General features: G+C 41.4%; 1 protein-coding gene across 3 annotated transcripts in view; it reads left to right on the forward strand.

Moving 5' to 3' along the window:
• Positions 1 to 19,407, forward strand: part of TM6SF1 (transmembrane 6 superfamily member 1) — a 30,963-nt gene extending 11,556 nt beyond the window's left edge. For 2 of the 3 annotated variants that reach the window (XM_017894877.1, XM_017894876.1), the window contains exons 4-10: positions 1,503 to 1,606; positions 4,158 to 4,240; positions 4,967 to 5,088; positions 7,161 to 7,265; positions 9,232 to 9,324; positions 9,866 to 9,985; positions 18,974 to 19,407. In XM_017894877.1, the coding sequence (XP_017750366.1) occupies positions 1,503 to 1,606; positions 4,158 to 4,240; positions 4,967 to 5,088; positions 7,161 to 7,265; positions 9,232 to 9,324; positions 9,866 to 9,985; positions 18,974 to 19,189 (843 nt within the window). In that variant the 3' untranslated portion in view covers positions 19,190 to 19,407. The remainder of the gene's footprint in view (positions 1 to 1,502; positions 1,607 to 4,157; positions 4,241 to 4,966; positions 5,089 to 7,160; positions 7,266 to 9,231; positions 9,325 to 9,865; positions 9,986 to 18,973) is intronic. The other variant, XM_017894878.1, reaches the window with a different exon arrangement.
• Positions 19,408 to 19,902: the final 495 nt, after the last annotated feature.

Here is a 19,902-nt window from a genome sequence, read left to right on the forward strand (position 1 = left end):
TAATATAGAGAGGCCATGGCTGGCCTGGTGGCTCATGCCTGTAATCTCAGTGCTTTGGGAGACAAAGGTGGGAGGATCGCTTGAGGCCAGGAGTTGAGACTGCAGTGAGCAATGATTGCGCCACTGCACTCCAGACTGGGTGGCAGAGTGAGACCCTGTCTCTACACACACACACACACACACACACACACACACACACACACACGTACAGAGAGAGCAAGAGAGAGAGAGGCTGGTTGAGGGGAGACACCGAATTAAGAGTTCAGGCGAGTTCAAAGGACCTGTGGCCTGTGGACCATGCAGTTAAAGATGCTCATTAAGCTACCAGGAGAGACCACCACTGGCTCAGAGGGCCAGGTGTGTTAGCAATGGAAGTCTGAAACCATAAATTGGATGTATTCCTCAGTCACAGCAAGTCCGAGAGAAAGGACGTGGGCCTGACATGGGTGTAGAAGCAGAACCTTGATTCTGTTTCCTGCTCCTCTGATTTTAATTTGATTTGATCTGTGGGAGAGATAACAAAGCAGTCCTTGCCCCAGGGGAGCATGAAACTTGAGAGAAAGCCCTGCTTGCTTGGCTGATTGGTGGGCTGGTTGATCTGCACTCTTCCTTGTTGTAGAAAGGGCTTAAGGCATCTTACAGTGTGAAACAAGCCAGGACAGCATGAGCGTGGGAGAAAGAAGAAAGGAAAACAAGGTGGGGCCAAAACAACAGTAAAAATGCACGGAAAATTGCCAGTGACTTTCCAGAAGCCACCTGGAAATGTAACCACCTAGAAAAGGGAACCGTAGTTCATCATATAATCTTGTGTTCATAACATTAACATTTGCCCAGGAGAAGTATGGCTCTTCTTGTTCTCTGCTAGGTATACTAGCTACGTGACCTTAGGTAAGTCTTGTAATCTCTCAGAGCCTCTGTTTCCTCATCTGTAAAATGGACTCAATCCTGTCCATCCCACTGGGTTGTTGGGAAGGTAGAAGGAGGGGTTGGGTATGAAACTCCGAGTTCAGTGCCTGCCTGCCTATGTGTCGGTATGTGGAGAACGCGTGCTGTGCCATGCCCAGTCCAGCAAGCCACGGGATCAGCATGAATTATTAAGGCCAGCCACTGGCTCTGGAAAGCGGGGTCAGCCCTGATCACCTCTCTGATCGCTGCCAAGCACCTTTTGTCAAAGATTTGGCTTGGTCTCCATGAGTTTGCCGTACAGCTGGGATTGCCTATCATGCCATCTGCCTTCGCATCACAGTACAAACCTATGTTGACGCATCATGGGCCAATTGGCCAGGCATTCTCTAATTCCATCCTCTGTGGCCAGACCCTGGTTTTGGCAGCTCCAGCATAAAGTTGTATTTTCACGTTCCTACCAATTTTGAAGAAATAGTTTCATCTTAGCAGATGAACACAAGTTATTTCTGCTGTTTTATTTTACTTGCAATACAGGTCTGATGTTCTGCATTTACAGGTCTTATTTAAAGTTGACTTCTTTTTAATGCTTTCTTTAGGGTGAACCGTATCTGAACACTGCATATGGGCACATGATCTGCTACTGGGATGGCTCTGCTCATTATCTGATGTACCTGGTGATGGTGGCAGCCATAGCATGGGAGTAAGTCAGTTCACCTGGTGTGTGCCTTTGCCACCTTAGCAACCGATAAGCGGGTATGTAAGGAAACGTTATGCATAGAGGCAAATACGCAAGCAAGTATACTGGACATGAATATAAGTTCCATGGGTGCACGTCAGACGTGGCTTTATCCTCCTTGTACCACTGCCTTTTGAATATGTCCCTCTGAATTGCTCCCCAGCATGGTGATAGCTTGGGCAGACCCTTTAAGCTTTCTGATTATGTTGTCTTACAAGAATAATTTTTATTTTCAGCAATTAAAGCCAAGCACATCTTAAACTTCATTCCAAAACTTCAGAATTTCTAAACTGCAATCTCATTTTGGTTCAAAGCTTCTGTCCTTCCGCAGATCAGGCACAGCTCTGCGGCTTGGCTTGCACTAAGGCTTGGCTACATGGCCTGTCCGTTCACTCCTCTCATCTCACTCTGCAGCTGGCCCCTTGGGAGTGGATGTCTATGTACAAGGGATTAAAGGAACAGGGGAAGAGTCTTAGGTGAAAGGTGCTGTTTTTGGGTAGCAGTACCCCCATCATGATATGCGAGGTTGGTCTTGGGAGGCACACGTGTGAGTTCTTTAGAGACCCCAACCACAGGAGCTTCTGCATTGCACTAATCCCTGAAGTGAACGACATGCTCTTGGGCTGAATTTCTGCCCATGGTGGCCCACCCACAGCTTTTTTCTGCTGGGGCCCCTGTAACCCAGAAGGTGCACCCTTTAGGGAGGGATCCTTTCAAAACGTTTCAAGTCCAGGTTTCTTCTTAGGCCTCCACTTGCTTTCGGGTTACAGAAAGTCATGCATTCTTGCCCCATACAAGGTTGAAATGCAGTTTAACCAACTATTTCCCTCACTCCCAACATGCACTCAAGGTCAGCTCCAGCTAATTTTTTTTTTTTTTTTTGAGACAGAGTTTTGCTCTTGTCTCTCAGGCTGGAGTGCAATGGCACAATTTCGGCTCACTGCAACCTCTGCCTCCCGGGTTCAGGCGATTCTCATGCCTCAGCTGGGACTACAGACGTGTGCCACTACACCCGCAAATATTGTATTTTTAGTACAACAATCTAAAAATTTTTTTCACCATGTTGGCCAGGCCAGTCTCAAACTTCTGACTTCCGGTGATCTGCCCACCTCAGCCTTCCAAAGTGCTGGGATTACAGGCGTGAACCACTGCTCCTGGCTCCAGCTCATTCTTATCTGTCCTCTTTACAATCCCAGTCATTGTGAATGGCCTCTTGGGGTCAGGTTACATTTGGCTTGAGGGCTAGGGTGGGGCAGGACCCACACAGTATTCTCCTTGTTTCCCTTCAGAGGATTTCCTTTTGAATTTCTCATAGCCTGTTACTTAGTGTGGAGTTGGGTTATTGGGGTTATCAATTGAAGGAACTTTTTTTTTTTTTTGAGACAGTCTCTCGCTCTGTCGCCCAGGCTGGAGTGCAGTGGTGCGATCTCAGCTCACCGCAACCTATGCCTCCCGAGTTCAACCATTTCTCCTGCCTCAGCCTCCGGAGTAGCTGGAATTACAGGTGTATGCCACCATGCCCAGCTAATTTTTGTGTGTGTGTGTGTGTATTTTTAGTAGAGACGGTGGTTCACCATGTTGGCCAGGCTGGTCTCAAACTCCTAACCTCAAGTGACCCACCCACCTCAGCTTCTCAAAGCGCTGGATTTACAGGCATGAGTCACCATGCCCTGCCTGAACGAACTTTTTGTCAGCATTGAAGATTAGAGGTATATATCTAGCAGCTCCTTTGCAACATGGGGTACATGTCACTTGTCTTCACCTTTGGGGGCTTTGGCCAATATTCTGTGACCCCAGGAAAAGTCCATTTAACATTATCATTGTAAGTATAACTCATACTTACAATGATTAAAAATATGGATCCAGGCCGGGCGCGGTGGCTCAAGCCTGTAATCCCAGCACTTTGGGAGGCCGAGACGGGCAGATCACGAGGTCAGGAGATCGAGACCATCCTGGCTAACATGGTGAAACCCCGTCTCTACTAAAATACAAAAAACTAGCCGGGCGAGGTGGCGGGCGCCTGTAGTCCCAGCTACTCGGGAAGCTAAGGCAGGAGAATGGCGTGAACCCGGGAGGCGGAGCTTGCAGTGAGCCGAGATCCGGCCACTGCACTCCAGCCTGGGCGACAGAGCGAGACTCCGCCTCAAAAAAAAAAAAAAAAATATGGATCCAATTTCCTTTCTTCTTTCAACTTGCTTTTTTCCTTTCATGCTGTTGAGTTTCACACACAACAGGGAAATGCAGGAGTCCTGTGGCAGGGATGATCATGTTGTAGTTTAACAGAATACATAGCAGGCATAATTTCCTATTTAAAAGGACACGAAGAAGGTTCTATAGTATATCACGTGGCAATGAAGTTAGATAACCAGGGCTCCCTGTATTTGATTTATTCCTCTCGATTCAATGTTTTGATTCATGTACTTTACTAGTTTGAATAAAAAATAATATTGAGGATCATTTTTTGCTTAGTATTCTAAGACAAACATACCAAGTCAAGATTTTTTTGTTGTTACAGGGAAACATATAGAACCATTGGCCTATATTGGGTTGGATCTATTATTATGAGTGTTGTTGTTTTTGTGCCAGGAAACATTGTAGGTAAGAAACTTTATCTTAAAGTTCACTTTCCTTTTCTAAAACAATTGGGCTTGTTTTTAAATAGAGAAGCTCTTTTAGTTTTAATAGAACCAGGTGATTCCAAGCTTACTAAAACCTGTTTTGCAGAATAATTCCTTTTTCTCACCTTTAAAAAAATACCTTTTAAGAACTGCTTTTGAGCAATTTTCAGACGTGTGCATTGAACAATTTGGCAGTCAAGTATCAGGGATTCCTATTTTTTTAGAAGGATCTCGAGGGAGTGAGTATGGTGTTTATGGCTATATTTAGTGTGCAAATATGTAACTCCTGACACTTGGTGAGAACTCCAAAAATGTACTTGGAAATTATAAGTACATGATTAATGTATGCAGGAAATCAGGATATTATATATAGAGAGAGATCGCTATATACAAACATATATAGATATCTATCTAGATGTATTTTTTTAAGACAGGATCTCACTCTGTTGCCCAGGCTGGGTTGCAGTGGTACAGCCATAGCTTACTGCAGCCTTGACCTCCTGGGCTCAAGCAGATTACTGTAGGTAGGACATGCCTGTTAATATACATCTAGTATTTTAAATTGACCTTTCTAATTTGGCCTCATTAAAAATATTGTCTGGGCCACAGCAAAATTTTAGATGACCTGAGATGGGGAGGTATCCTAAATATTACTTGTGTTAGATATGCTTTTGGTAACTTCTTTCTCTTTCTCTCTTTTAAATAGGGAAGTATGGAACACGAATTTGCCCTGCTTTTTTCTTAAGCATACCATATACTTGTCTTCCTGTCTGGGCTGGTTTCAGAATCTATAATCAGCCATCAGAAAATTATAATTACCCCTCAAAGGTGATTTTATTAAGTTTTGATGTACCCTGTTCTCAAACTCATAGGGTTCATTCGCATCCACTGGCTGCTGAATTGAACTGTGCCTCTGTGGACTGGAGCATTTGGGGTAGCCAAACAGTGTGACTGTTTTGATTATGTAGCATTAGCTTACATCTTAGTTAATGTGGGCAAGAAGGTCTGTTTCTGTCTGAATACATCTGCTTCTGTTGGCAAGGCCATACTTTGGGGAGCTTCCTGTGCCAGTGGTCACACTGGCTCTAACCATCAGATTCTGCATTAGTATGTCAAGTGAAGTCCATAGTATGTGGTTCATCTAGGGTTATTAATGGCCTGGATTTTGAGCACCTGGGTTCCTCTGTGACACCTATGCATTTACTACCCCAAGAGGACACTGGAGGGATACTGCTCCTCAAGGTAGTCTACACAGTCATACAATCTCGACTCCAGAGATCCAGGGCCATGGCGACTGGCTACAGGACATCTGAGACACCTCCCCTTCCATTCACAGCCAAGGTGGTCAAGGTGAAACAACACTGGCCTGGCAGATACTCTGTTAAGGCCTTCATTTCTAAGCTAGTTTCTCTGTTTCTTTCCCTTTTCTAGACATTAGATTATTTAGCAAGATCTTTTAAGCAAAACTGATATATGAAAATATGAATTACCAGAGATAATCAGAATACGACTATTCATTTTACAAAATATTTTCAATATAATTCGTTAAAATACATTTTAGTTGACAAATACTTCATGTGTAAACATTTAGACAGCTGCTATGTAAACTCAGGCTGGCACACTGACAGCTGGTACTCTCTTACATCCCTCTGAGGAAAGAGGTGGCTGTTAAAAAGAAAAAGCAAATAGTCAGTCCACGCTCAGTCCCGGCTCCACTGCTTTTTTTTTTTTTGAGACAGAGTCTCGCTCTGTCACCCAGGCTGGAGTGCTGTGGCCGGATCTCAGCTCACTGCAAGCTCCGCTTCCCGGGTTCACGCCATTCTCCTGCCTCAGCCTCCCGAGTAGCTGGGACTACAGGCGCCGCCACCTCGCCCGGCTAGTTTTTTGTAGTTTTAGTAGAGACGGGGTTTCACTGTGTTAGCCAGGATGGTCTCGATCTCCTGACCTCGTGATCCGCCCGTCTCGGCCTCCCAAAGTGCTGGGATTACAGGCTTGAGCCACCGCGCCCGGCCTCCACTGCTTTTAAAGTTTCCATGTCAGTGTGTCAACAGAGTAGGTATGCCATGAGGCATGCAGAATTGCTTATCATCATTTTTAATGTGAAAACACAGTGACAGCCAGGGCCAAGCAGCATTGTCATACAGTGCTGACAGGAACATACATTCAGAATTGTTCTGCAAAGCAATTTGGCAATGTTATCAACCTTAATAATTCTGGAACCCAATAATTCTGCTCCTAGATCCCTATCCTCAGGAAATCACCACATTGATACCACCAAAGATTTACATACAAAGTTGTTCATCATTACATTAAGTATAACAGTGAAAAATGCCTAAATATCCAACAGTGGGAGAATGGCTGAAGTGTGCTGTTTCCATATGGTATTCAGTTTTAGAATATTTTTAATCATCTAAGAAAGTGTTTACAATATAGGCAGTGTTGAGGGCAAAAAGAACAAATACAGAATTGTTTATACTAAGTCCTAATTTTGTGAAAAATACAGATATATGTGTGTATATATGTATGTAGTGTGTGTGTGTGTGTATGTATCTACATGTATTACTAGAAAACTATACCAATGGTTAATAGCGGTATGGCAGGTTTATGGTTTGCTTTTAAAATTTCTTATCATTAAAATGTCATTTCAAGAAAAAATGTGGACTCATAGAGCTATAAGGGCCCTTCGAGAGATCATTTAGCCCAAATTCTTCATTTCACAGATAAGGAAACTGAGACTTGAGGAAGGAATGATTTTCCTAAAGTTCCATGGCCAGTGACTTATGATATAAATTGTGAATCTTCAAAATTCTCTTATCCATCACCATGACATTTAATGTTTCAGATTTCAGATTCTTCTTTGGCACTTTGGGCCCGCTCTTTAGGTACAAACTCTATTTTAGGTTATTCAAGAAGCCCAAGCAAAAGACCTGCTGAGAAGACCATTTGATTTAATGTTGGTCGTGTGTCTCCTCCTGGCAACTGGATTTTGCCTGTTCAGAGGCTTGGTAAGCATAACAGATCATAATAATGTAACATTGTGATACTACTCATATTTCCAAATGGAAAACCTTAGAAATATGTTTTGTTTTCCATCAGACTTCTTAGCAAACTAACAAACCATTCCTCCCATCAAAGCCTGGAGCCCTGGACCTACTTCCTGCTGCTCCCGACCCCAGCCTCCTGCTGTCACCTCCTCCTGTCCTTAGATCAAGCTCTACTCAGAAGCATCTTCTTCCCCATTTTAGGGCTTCTCAAAAATCTGCCACTGGAGTCTGTCTTTATTATTCTTTCGATGTTTCGGATTTAAATGTAAATATCTTTGGTAAGGATGGGTGACACCCTAGGACTGCAACACAACTGTGGCACAGAGCATCCCTGCGTTCTCGGGATGGGGCGATGGGGTTGAGGAAGGCGTATGAGCTCAACAACTCACGTGTATGTAGGGTCATGGGAGTGTCTCACTGGTAAGAGTAGTGCTGAGTAAATTCAGCTGAGGCCTGGAGTATTGTATTGATGTGACTGAAATACATTAAGGGCAGACGGGCATTTCATATTTTCTATTTTCTCTTTTTAAATATTTTACGGCAGAGGTTAGGAAAAAGACTCACAGGCTTTGGAGTTAGAATCCTGGCCATTTACTAGCTGTGTGGCCTTGGAAAAACTACTTAACCTCTTTGACTCTGTTTTCCTCTCTGTAAAATAACACTACCTACCTTAACAGTATTGTTTTGGAGATTAAATAATGTACACCAAACACTTGGTAGAGGTTCTTATACATAGTAAATGATTACTGTTAGGATTTTTATTGATCAGTGATCCTTCACAATGGCCCAGTTTGATGGTTTCTTCTTAGTAGAAATACATTTGGGAAAATTAGAATTATATTGTGAATTATATTCAGCTTCAGTGACAATTTCTCTTCTAAGCCTGTTGGCGTGCATTAACAGTTGGAGGGTAGAGTGGCAAGTGTAAGCCCATGTGGGTGACTTTTATCATTTCAGGGTCTTGGGCTACTGGGGGTCTGTGCAGCAGGCTGGGTTCAGGGCGAGAAGCTGTTTTAAGAGTTATCTTTATCTGTAGAATGTCAGAAACTTTCTGGAGGAGAGTTGGGTTGGCTAACAGGAGGAGGGGCATGGAGAAGAGAAGGCAAGGCCATAGCTTTGCTTGGACCACAGGGCCACTGAAACCATTCTTTGGTTACTTTGTTGTAGGTTCAAACAACAAAAAAAAAGTGGGCCCCACCTGTATTCTTGCATAGACATATCCCCTTCCTTATGCACATGAGAAAAATGTGTGCATGTGTGGGTGTGTATGCAAGGTGGGCAGGGCTTTTGGATTGGGGCCATTTTTACCAACTCTGCCACTGGCCTGTGTTCATATATGTCATCTAGGTAGGACAACATTTATGGCCAAAGACATGAGGAATGGTGCCTGAGGGGAGGAAGGTGACTCAGAGGGGACCTAGTAAGGTGCCAAAGAGAGTTTCCGGCCAGAGGACCCTGCTTTCAAATCATTATCTTTTACTGCCTCCAAAGGCTATATACTCTGTGAGGCACTAGAGACAGGAGGTGCTATTTTCAAATCTTGCAATGCATAGTAAGATGAATTTGGTGTAGAAATATACTATTCTTCCTGTAGGGAATAGCGGGCTAGTTATTTCCAGGAAAAGTGAAACTCATAACTTAGCAAGCTGTGCTTTGGCTAGCCAAACCTAGATACTTAAAACTCTGAATATCTGAAAGGTACCCAAGAATAGGGCATTAGTTACCATTTCCTGCACCATAATTAACCTTTGCTTAATCTCCTTAGAACAAATGTGCAAAATATTTCCATCACTGATGAGCCTCTACAATGCATACGTTTTGTTAAATAGCAAAGCAGCTTGTGACTAAACCTGGCACATTTAGCCTTATCAGCAAACCTAAGAACCAGATGTGATTGTATTTTATAATGAGTTTATTTTGTTCTTAGATTGCTTTGGATTGCCCATCTGAGCTCTGCCGATTATATACGCAATTTCAAGAGCCCTATCTAAAGGATCCTGCTGCTTATCCTAAAATTCAGGTCAAGTAGTTATGAGGCCTAACATTTTTCTAACATTAATTTTCTTTTAAAAAATGGGTTCCAGCTGGGTGCGGTGGCTCATGCCTGTAATCCCAGCACTTTGGGAGGCTGAGGCAGGTTGACCATAAGGTCAGGAGTTTGAAACCAGCCTGGCCAGCACGGTGAAATCCCATCTCTACTGAAAAAATACAAACAACTATCCGGGCATGGTGGCACATGCCTGTAATCCCAGCTACTCAGGAGGCTGAGGCAGGATAATTGCTTGAACCTGGGAGGTGGAGGTTGCAGTGAGCCGAGATCGCGCGCCGAGATCGAGCACTTGGCACTCCAGGCCTGGGGGAGAGAGCAAGACTCACATCTCAAAATAAATAAATAAATAAATAAATAAATAAATAAATAAATATAAAAGTTAAAAAAAATGGGCCCCATATAGGAAATAGGAATTAATATTTTCAAAGATGAAAATGTTTATTTTTTTGTACTTTTTAGTCAGGCCAAGTTAACTGCTGATTTGCTGATATTATTTCTCTGTTCAATACAGATGCTGGCATATATGTTCTATTCTGTTCCTTACTTTGTGACTGCACTGTATGGCTTAGTGGTTCCTGGATGTTCCTGGATGCCTGACATCACATTGATACATGCTGGAGGTCTGGCTCAGGTACTAAGAATATTCTGTTGAGAAGGTTTACTTGTGGTCTAGGTGTCATTGTTGAATACATGAAAAACTTCTCAGTGTTTTAGAGTAGGAGATAGCTATTAGACATGTCACCTTTGGTTTTGCAGTTCTTCGGAAGACATTTCTGCAAGTACATTTTATTTAAATCTCACAGTAACTATATGGTAGATGTGCCAACCCAGTTACACAGATGAGGAAACTGAGGTCCAGTGAAGTTAAATGATTTGCCCGTTACACACCCAGCATGTGGCATTGTTTTATAGGACTGTTTCACAATCTCTGAATACCATGGCTACTAAAAAAGGATTGAGAGCTGTTACCTTCAAAATGTCCATCCAAATGTAAGACTTCAGAATTCCACTACACTATGTTATACAGAACCGGGGAAACTGGTTTAAAAAATGTTCTGGGCCTATCAGTTGATTCCTTTTCCACTGCCACCTTGCCAAATATTTGGCCTAGAGTAGGTGTTCAGTGAATGCTTACTGCATTTGACTGAAAATGAAATTATCTACAGAGAACTTCATATATAACATAAAGCACATTTTTACAAGATAATTAGCAAAACAAACCAATCTGAACAAGGAAGAAAATTAATTTCATTGTTTTTTCTTACTAGAAATAAAACAAATGAACTTATCGTTTAAAAACATTAGCTCCATCTTGTTCTTTTCAAGCAGTTAAAAGAATGAGGTTCATCCAGAAACTGTAGGCTTGTACAGTCAATTATATGCATGGTATAATAACCACGATCGCAAGACATACTAGAATCCACAGGGTTGAAAAATATAGTATTTAAGGGGTCAATGCATTAAATCCTTTCAGTTTGAGGTAATTCTGAATTACAAAATTAGCATAGTAATATCAAAAAAGTTGATGTAGCATCCAGAAGTAATGGTTCCTGTCCTTTCCTCGAGGGGCTTAAGAAGAGAATTAACATTTATTGCTCTTTGCTGGTTGTTTTTCCTTTGCAGACCTCTAAATACTCAATTCCTCAGTCCTTGGGCTTTATTTCTGTATTTTAGGTCTTTATCTTTGTATCTTTCAATACCAACTATAAGCTAATGACTTCCAATTTTCTACCTTCAGCCCAAACTGTTCCCAGACTCCTGTATTCCAAACTCAAGTCTTTTTACTTGCATGCCTCACTAGCACCTCAGATTTAATATATAAAATAGGACCTGATCCTTCCCACAACTTCTCTTCCATTTTTTTCATTATGTGTGTAAATAGCCCAATTGCATCCAGCAACTCAAGCCAGGAACTTGGAGTAATTATTTACACTCCTCATCCTCTACATCTAGACCATCACTAAGTCCTGTTTTTTTTTTTAAATTTTTTATTTTTTTATTTTTTTTAAAAAGAGACAGGGTCTTGCTCCATCTCCCAGGCTGGAGTGTGATGGCATAGTCATAGCTCACCGCAATCTCAGACTCCTAGGCTCAAGCAATCCTCCTGCCTCAGTCTCCACAGTAGCTGGGACTACAGACATACACCACTGCACACAGCTAATTTTAAAATTTTTTTAAGAGACGGGATCTTATTTTGTTGCCCAGGTTATTCTCAAATGCCTGCTTCAAGTAATCCTCCTGCCTCAGCCTCCCAAAGTGGTGGGATTACAGGTGTGAGCCACCACACCCAACCAGGTCCAGTTAGTTTTACTCCAGTGATTCTCCAACCCATTTTTTTTTTCCAGCTCCGCTGCCCCTACACTAGTCTGAGCTCTCATCACCTTACTTCGTGCCAGGCAAACCACGTTAAAAGTTTTACTTACCTATTTGTCTAAGGATAGGCTATGTGCTCTGCTGCTGTAACAAATACTCAGTGTAGCTTAACACAGTAAAACTTCATTTCCTGTTTATGCAAAGATCATGTGGGATATTTTCAGGGTCCAGGCCTGGCACCAGGTCAACTGCAGGGGAGGCTGGTTACTGTGGTCTTCCTGCCTGCCTCATAATAAACAGCACAATGGACACATAATATTATCTTTTGTAATAGCTTTGAAAAAAAAATCCCAATTTAAAGATGAGGAAGCTGAGGCTCAGGACACCTGAAATTATTTGCCTTAGATTACAGTTATTAAATGGCAGAATAGGGTTATGAAATCCTGTCTGACTCCAAAGCTCATATTCTTCTTTATTGTGTTATCTCGCCCACCCCATGCAAACAATGAACTATGGCACAGAGTCCTACAGCACAAAAGACTGTACGTAGTATGAAGTGTTGGAGAACCTTGTGGGTGGAAGGCAGTGACATTCTGAGTTGGACTCTGAGGGCCAAATGGGGCTTTAGTAGGCTGAACCTCTCCAGGGAATAACCCAGGGAAACACTGAGTTGTGGGCATATGCAGCAGGTCTGATGGCAGAGTAAGTCTTGGCTTTTTTTTGGCCTGGTTCCCCTGCCTTATTCTCCTGTATCCTTCAGGACAGATGGCCGCATACCCACTTCACTCTTGCCAGCCCTTTCTTTAGAGGATTCGACTGTTCAGTTTGATAGCTGTTCTGTTTGACACCTATCACCTTGTGTTTTGCCTGCACAATCAGGCCTCCTGTACCTGCCATGTGCCTTGGTCAGCCTGGTACCAGTCCCTGAGGCAGGAACACTAAGTGTCATCAGCCAGCAGGCTGGTTAAAGAGACCAGATGTTGGACTTGGTCAAGTCTCAGGAGACAAATGGAAACGGCAGGAAAACCTAGACAACAGCCTAGTCACATGGCCAGGGTCAACAGTCAGAAAGCTTAGGAAGGTCATAGCTTGGAGGAAAATGGGTGTGGTGAGCTTGTAGCAGTAAGACAAACCCTAATTTGTTGGTGAAGCTAAGCTTGCAGATGGGCACTTATTACTCCAGCCAAGTGGTTCTGAGAAGGGCAGTGTGGACTACAGAGCAACTGGCAGCTGCAGGGGCATTACCCCATTCATGTCAGACATCAGGCATCCTGGGGCTTATCCATCACTGCCCAGTTTGTTAAGGCAGCCTGAAGCCCCTCTTGATGGTGAATGCCCAGATCCAGAGCCTAAGGCTAAGGACCAGATCCTGTAAATGTCAGGATGTTTCTCCCAGCCCAGCAGGTGAAGACAGATTGAGTAAAGAATTATGGGTCTAATTCCCATAGCTCTTGGCTGGGCTTTAATATCTACCTACTTATAGTGTGTAGACTAAGGAAAAATTAGAAACTATGCTGCAACAAAACAATGTATACGACCAGAATAATGAATTAGTTATGTGATTTGTTTTTCACTTAGCAAAAGTACTTGCTTATGAAATAGAGTCTCATCTTATGGGAGTACCTTACACATTCATCACAGAAAGCACTCTCCAGCCAGGCATGGTGGCTCATGCCTGTAATCCCAGCACTTTGGGAGCCCAAGGTGGGTGGACTGCTTGAAGTCAGGAGTTTGAAACCAGCCTGGGTAACATGGTAAAACCCCGTCTCTACAAAAAAATACAAAAATTAGGCTGGCATGATGGCATGTGCTTGTAGTCCCAGCTAATAGGAAGGCTGAGGTGGGAGGATCGCTGAATCCAGGCAGCAGAGGTTGCAGTGAACCGAGATTGCATCACTGCACTCTCCAGCCTGGGCAGCGACAGAGAGAGACAGTCTCTCCACCACTACTCAAAAAAAAAAAAAAAAAAAAAAAAAAAGCATTTTCTGTAACTTTAATCAGCATCTTTGCTTGCTAAAATTGCCATTCTTATTTAGAAGCCTTATGCATTCATGATCCCACTAACTTTACTAAAACTTACTTTATTGAAACATCTAGTAAACTCTCAAGAATCTATGCAACTTAGTAAGGAAAAAAGCACACGTTGAATTCATTCTTGATCAGTATAGGCCAATGCAAGAAATACTGAGTAGGAGCCGGGCGTGGTGGCTCACACCTATAATCTCAGCACTTTGGGAGGACGAGGCAGGTGGATCACCTGAGATCAGGAGTTTGAGACCAGGCTGGCCAACATGATGAAACCCCATCTCTACTAAAAATAAAAAAAATTAGCTGGGCATGGTGGTGGGCGTCTATAATCCCAGCTACTTGGGAGGCTGAGGCAGGAGAATCGCTTGAACCCGCAAGGTGGAGGTTGCAGTGAGCCGAGATCACACCACTGCACTCCAGCCTGGATGACAGAGCGAGACTGTCTCAAAAAAGAAAAAAAAAGGAGTAGTTACTGGGGCCTTGATTTCAGACCATGTAGGAGTCTGCCAAATCTGCTGCCTTAAGAAATCAGAAGAGCAAGGAAAGAGTAAAAGAAGATTGAATAAAATGAAACCAGGACACATTTTAGACCAAGGAGTTCCACTGGGGACTTACTCATAACCCAGGTATCTTTTCATATAAAATGCTAACTATAGGATTAAAGCTGCAAGTGTAATCTGAAAGGCATTAGAGGCTGCTTATATCCACTTATTAGCATTTCCTCAGTTGAAGCATTTTCTCTGCTAAAATATCAATGAAAATGAAAAAAAGTCAGAGCCAGTAGAGTTCATATAGTTAGAAGCATAAGCTCTGGAGGTGGACTGGTTCAGACTCTAACCTGTTGCTGATGAGCACAATGACCTTGGCTACTTTACCTCTCTGATCCTCAGTTTCCTATTCTGTAAAGTGAGGATAATTAACAGTAGCTTTCTCATGAAATTGCTGTGAGGGCTGGATGAGGTAATGTATGTAAAAGGCTTAAAGCAGTGCCCGGCACATAACAGCTACGTAAACTCTTTGTTGCTATTATTACCAGTAGAAGATTCCCAGTAAGAGTTTGGAGAAATGCCTTATATTGTAACCTGTTACAAATTAGACAAACTAATTAAATTATGTGTATTGTATATAATTATCAAGAAAACAAAGAAACTGGGGGAAAGCTTTGGGACAGACTCACCATGGGCTTGGTAAGGAGCCTGCCATCCCACAGCCAGCAAAGCAGGTTCAGTTACTTCAGTCAGGTGCGGCCCTCAGACTCTCTAACTCCCTGGCTATGTAGGTGCTATGCCATGTCTTTTTCTCACAAAGAGATATGGAAGCTTATGTGTGAATAATTTGGTTGTGAAGAGTTAACTCTACTGAAGTAAATTTATTATTTTTTTAAATTGAGACAGGGTCTTGCTATGTTGCCCAGGTTGGTCTCAAACTTCTGGACTCAAGTGACCCTCCTGCTTTGGCCTACCAAAGTGCTGGGATTACAGGTATGAGCCACCATGCTCAGCCTGGAAGTAAATTTCATACGGTTTTTCCCTCATGGAGACGTTAAGAAAAATCTGAAAGTAAAGGTTTAGGAAGAACACGGATAAGTTGGGATACTAATGCAAATCTTGTTTTCTTCATTTGCTTCTGGTGTGATTCATTGCTAAACATCTTTATTTAGTATTAAATTAATACTGGATTTAATATCTTTATGTGCTTATCCTTTCATGGAGACAACAGTAAAAAGGTCAAAAGGTCAAGAGGATCTAAAAACAAAGGGCCCAGGTTTTCTACAGAGTCAAGCACCAGATCATGAATAGGTATTTCAGTTTTGTATTTGTGTCTACAGAATAGCCCCAAGTGCTTGGCACTGTCTAAGCATATCACAAACATCAATTCACTGAACCCTCAAAACAACCTATGAGGTGGGTTCCACACCTCACCCAAGGCCATACGGCTGGTTTGTGGTGGAGTTGTGATTTGACTCTGGATGTCTAGTTCCAAAGTCAGTGTTGTGAACCAATAAACTATGTTGCTCAGAAAACTCTAAGAAAAGATAATACAGTTCTGGATTAGCTATTTATACTGTATTAGCAAAAGACCCTGGCTATCATCCCAATGGTCACCTAAGTTTTCTGCCTATAACATTCACATGGACATATAACACTCTTTCAGTTCTTCTTTCTGGAAAAAGCATTAACTTTTTTAGTTATCCTTTACAGATTGTCGCTATACATGTAAGAAAACAGCTCTTAAAATTTAGCCTCTGTTCACCTTATTATCTCATTTGCCACTCCATCCTTTAAAAAAAAATCAGAGTACATCTCTTAATTATTTCTGTAAGGTGAAAATGATTTAGAATGAAGTAGAAGAAATATTATTAGGGACTCAACCTCACATTGCTAAATTCTGGATAAATTTCTAGGATCAACAACTCATATCTGTAATCCTGGGCCTCCTGTTAATTCAGCAGCACTGAGTTCACTGAGCCACCTGACCCCAGCACAGGCTCAGGCTGAGCTCTTCAGGTCCTGCCATGAGAGGTCTCGTGCTGCTGGGAACAACACCCAGGAGACAACCTGCAGCCCCTTATTAGCTATGTGCTTGGGAAGAGAAACCTCCTCAGGTGAGACTGAGGTTTTTCTGAACTTCCTCCTGAACACTTAACATCCTATGCCTTAGGAGAAAGCTATGGTCAGGTGCTCACTTAGCTAGAAGTGTGGCTACCATAAGTACATCCATTAGGACTATGAGCAGTACTGGGAGCTGCACACAACTGGCCTTAGAGTTCTCTCACATACAAATGCCTCTTTTGATTATGAATGTTAAAATTTTTGTGCCTTAATAATTCTAAATAAAGAGGCCGACTAAAATACATACAAAAATAGAGAAAAGCTTTGTAGACCTTTTTTGTATTTTGACAGTCACAAGTCCATTGTTGTTGAACGTTTATTGAGCTCTAACAATGTGATAGGTGCCACACAAAACATTAGACACAGTACCTGCCCAGTGGGCTTACAATCTAATCTAAGGACATGAATCTTTTTTTTTTTTAAGACAGAGTCTTGCTCTGTCACCCAGGCTGGAGTGCAATGGCGCAATCTTGGCTCAATGCAACCTCCACTCCCAGGTTCAAGCAATTTTCCTGCCTCAGCCTTCCGAGTAGCTGAGATTACAGGCGCCCACCACCACGCCCGGCTAATTTTTTTTATTTTTAGTAGAGATGGGGTTTCACTATGTTGGCCAGGCTGGTCCTGAACTCCTGACCTCAGGTGATCCACCCACCTCGGCCTCCAAGAGTGCTGGGATTATAGGCATGAGCCACTGTGCCTGGCCATGATTCATTTAATGTTGCCATGAGTTTGCCGTTCATGAAAATGAGGTATTAACTGCACTGGTTAGTGCAGGAAAAGAGCCTAAGGAATCACTGACTTTTTATGCAGGCTTCCCTATGCAAGTAGGCACAACTGCTCATCTTTATTCTCTCAAAGTATGGTTGGCATTTCCCCAAATCTGGTGATTTTGTGATGTGTATAAGTATCTATAAAGATAGAACCACCAAACCCACATTTCTGAAAACCAGGGATCGAATTTGGCTTCTAATCCAGAAGAAAATGCTTGGTTATATATTCAGAAAAACACTACTATTCAAAACAGGCCCTAAGGAAAAATAGTACAGGAGCCATGCTCCTGCTGAGAGTTCCTAGAATGTCCAGAAAGCACCTCCTTAGGGCAGCCCTGAAAGTGCCCTTTACTCAAGGTTTTTTGTCCTTGGAGCCCGGAGATGTAAATACATTTGCTGGGTTCTGCCTGGGCATCTACCCAGGGGAGGTGTATCTGAGGGCCGAGTCCTCTCAGTGCCTCATGGATCACAATGTAGACAATCCACGTGTTGGTCCTTGGCAATACATCATGCTAATTTCTATTTCCAGAGTAGCAAACGTGTACCACAGGTCTCTAGAATATACCAGGAATTTGCAAAAATGCAGCCCATTAAAATATTTGCCACTGATAAAAAATTCATAAAGACATTTTTTAAGTAAAAAACTTGTCCTTTTCTTGCCATGGTGAAGTCAAGTGATGAGTAAACACCTTTATCTGTGAATCACTCAGCAGAATACATTGGTTTCATATGGAAAGAAATGTAAAATAACTTATATGTATTTAAAGCAAATTATTTAATTCTTCATTCTTGTTACTTCTATGCCTTCTCTACAGTGCAGTCTTCTGTCTCTTTGATCCTGATGAACTAATAATTTACTACTTAATACATTTATATTCCCAATCCTGTATTCATGTATATCTTGAATTTCAGCAAGATATGAAAATGCAGACTCCAGGGGTACATTTTGTAATGATACAAGCCTTCTGAGGAAATTTTCTGACAGGAGCTTTTAATCCCGCTGTGGTCTGTTTTACCCTTTCCAATATGGTTTTCCTCTGTGCTTGCAAAAAATATCAAAAAAGACCAATTGGCACATTCTGAATGTGTTTTCTGAACAAGTATATAAGTAGAGAGGGAGGCCATTTTGCAAATGCAGATAATGCTGACAAGTCATACTTCTAAATAAATTATAATTTGATTTAAAAAGGTTGCCTGCATGTACATTTGCCATTTTACAAAGAGCAACTGTACTCCTACCTCCACCCAAATTGGTAACAACCTTATCTTACAAACAACCCTTAATATTTTAAAAGCTGCAGAAAAAACAAATACATGAATAAATGAATAAACAAAAAACACATAGGGAAAGGGTAGAAGCTCTTGCTCCAAGGAGTAGATAAAAGACTGATAAATGAAGCTGAGGTGCTTCCCCAGTGCTTCCCTTTCAATAGTTTGTTATGCTAAAAATATTTTAGTTTTTAAAAACTCTGCACTTTCTTCATTTTTATTGGAACTCAATTTGTGAACCACAACTGAGTCTCTATGTAGGATCTCCAGAATGCAAATCAGAAAAAAATTTGAGATTTTATTCAGATTTTTCTACTAGATTGCGCCACTAATGTTTGGTAAGGGGCACTTGATGGTTAAAAACACAACTGGCATGATAAAACTACACGAAATAATATCTACTTTATTTGAACAGTCATATCAAGAATGGCCCTAAATTTATTCAAAGACTAAATTCAATGAAAGACTCTCACATTAAAAGACTCTGGATTGTTTGAAGGTATTTTGCCTGCAGGTGAGACTGGTTTTGACGGCACAGAAACGTAGCCTGAATGAACTATTCAGAACTCATCGTGCATCCAACTGAACATGTTTCATGCTTACCCCATTTTTTTTTTTATGCAACAGGCTCAGTTTTCTCACATTGGTGCTTCTCTTCATGCTAGAACTGCTTATGTCTACAGAGTCCCCGAAGAAGCAAAAATCCTTTTTTTAGCATTAAACATAGCATATGGAGTTCTTCCTCAGCTCTTGGCCTATCGCTGTATCTACAAACCAGAGTTCTTCATAAAAGCAAAGGCAGAAGAAAAGTGGAATAAAATATTACTTCATGTTCCTTTCTAAATTACTAACTTCTGTTATACTGGTACTGATATTATGTCCCATTTCATTCTCTTCTCATACATGAATACTTAAGAATATGTACATTCTTGCTCTGCACTGTATGTGTGAGCTATATAATATTGTGTAAATTTCTGAAGGAAAATGGAAATTCTTAAGGAAGTCTGTTTAAAGAAATATATTCAAAATCATTTGTGAATAAACTTGATCATCCATCTCAATATTCTGTTTGACATATGAAATAATTATAAGTGTAAAAAATTACAATTTAATGTCAACAGTAGTGAGCATGAAACTGTTCAAAAGAGAATATAGAGAATATGGCCTGTGCGTATTAAAAAATTCAAAACAGTGAATGCAGACTGGAGAAATAACTTTTGCAAATAAGATGAATATGCTTCATTATTAACCTCAATATAAAAGGCAAATCATCAGAATATTTGTAAATGTTGTTTGAAAAATGTTTTCCCAAGGAAAGTTCATTATTTGCTGCTGTTTTAAGAAAATTACTTTTACTAAATTTTTTTGTGTGAATTTAAATAGCTAAATAGGGATCAATAACTCTCTCTACCCTTAATGAACACTTGTTTTAGTGGTGGCTGAAAATATTTCTATTGTATTTCTGTGTATATTTTTAATAAAATTATTTTCGGCCTCTTATGAAGACAAATCTTACTAAATTTGAAACATTTCATATATACACATAAAATTGCTTT

Source organism: Rhinopithecus bieti, unplaced genomic scaffold (assembly GCF_001698545.2).
Source record: "Rhinopithecus bieti isolate Rb0 unplaced genomic scaffold, ASM169854v2 scaffold_26298, whole genome shotgun sequence".
NCBI lineage: Eukaryota > Metazoa > Chordata > Mammalia > Primates > Cercopithecidae > Rhinopithecus > Rhinopithecus bieti.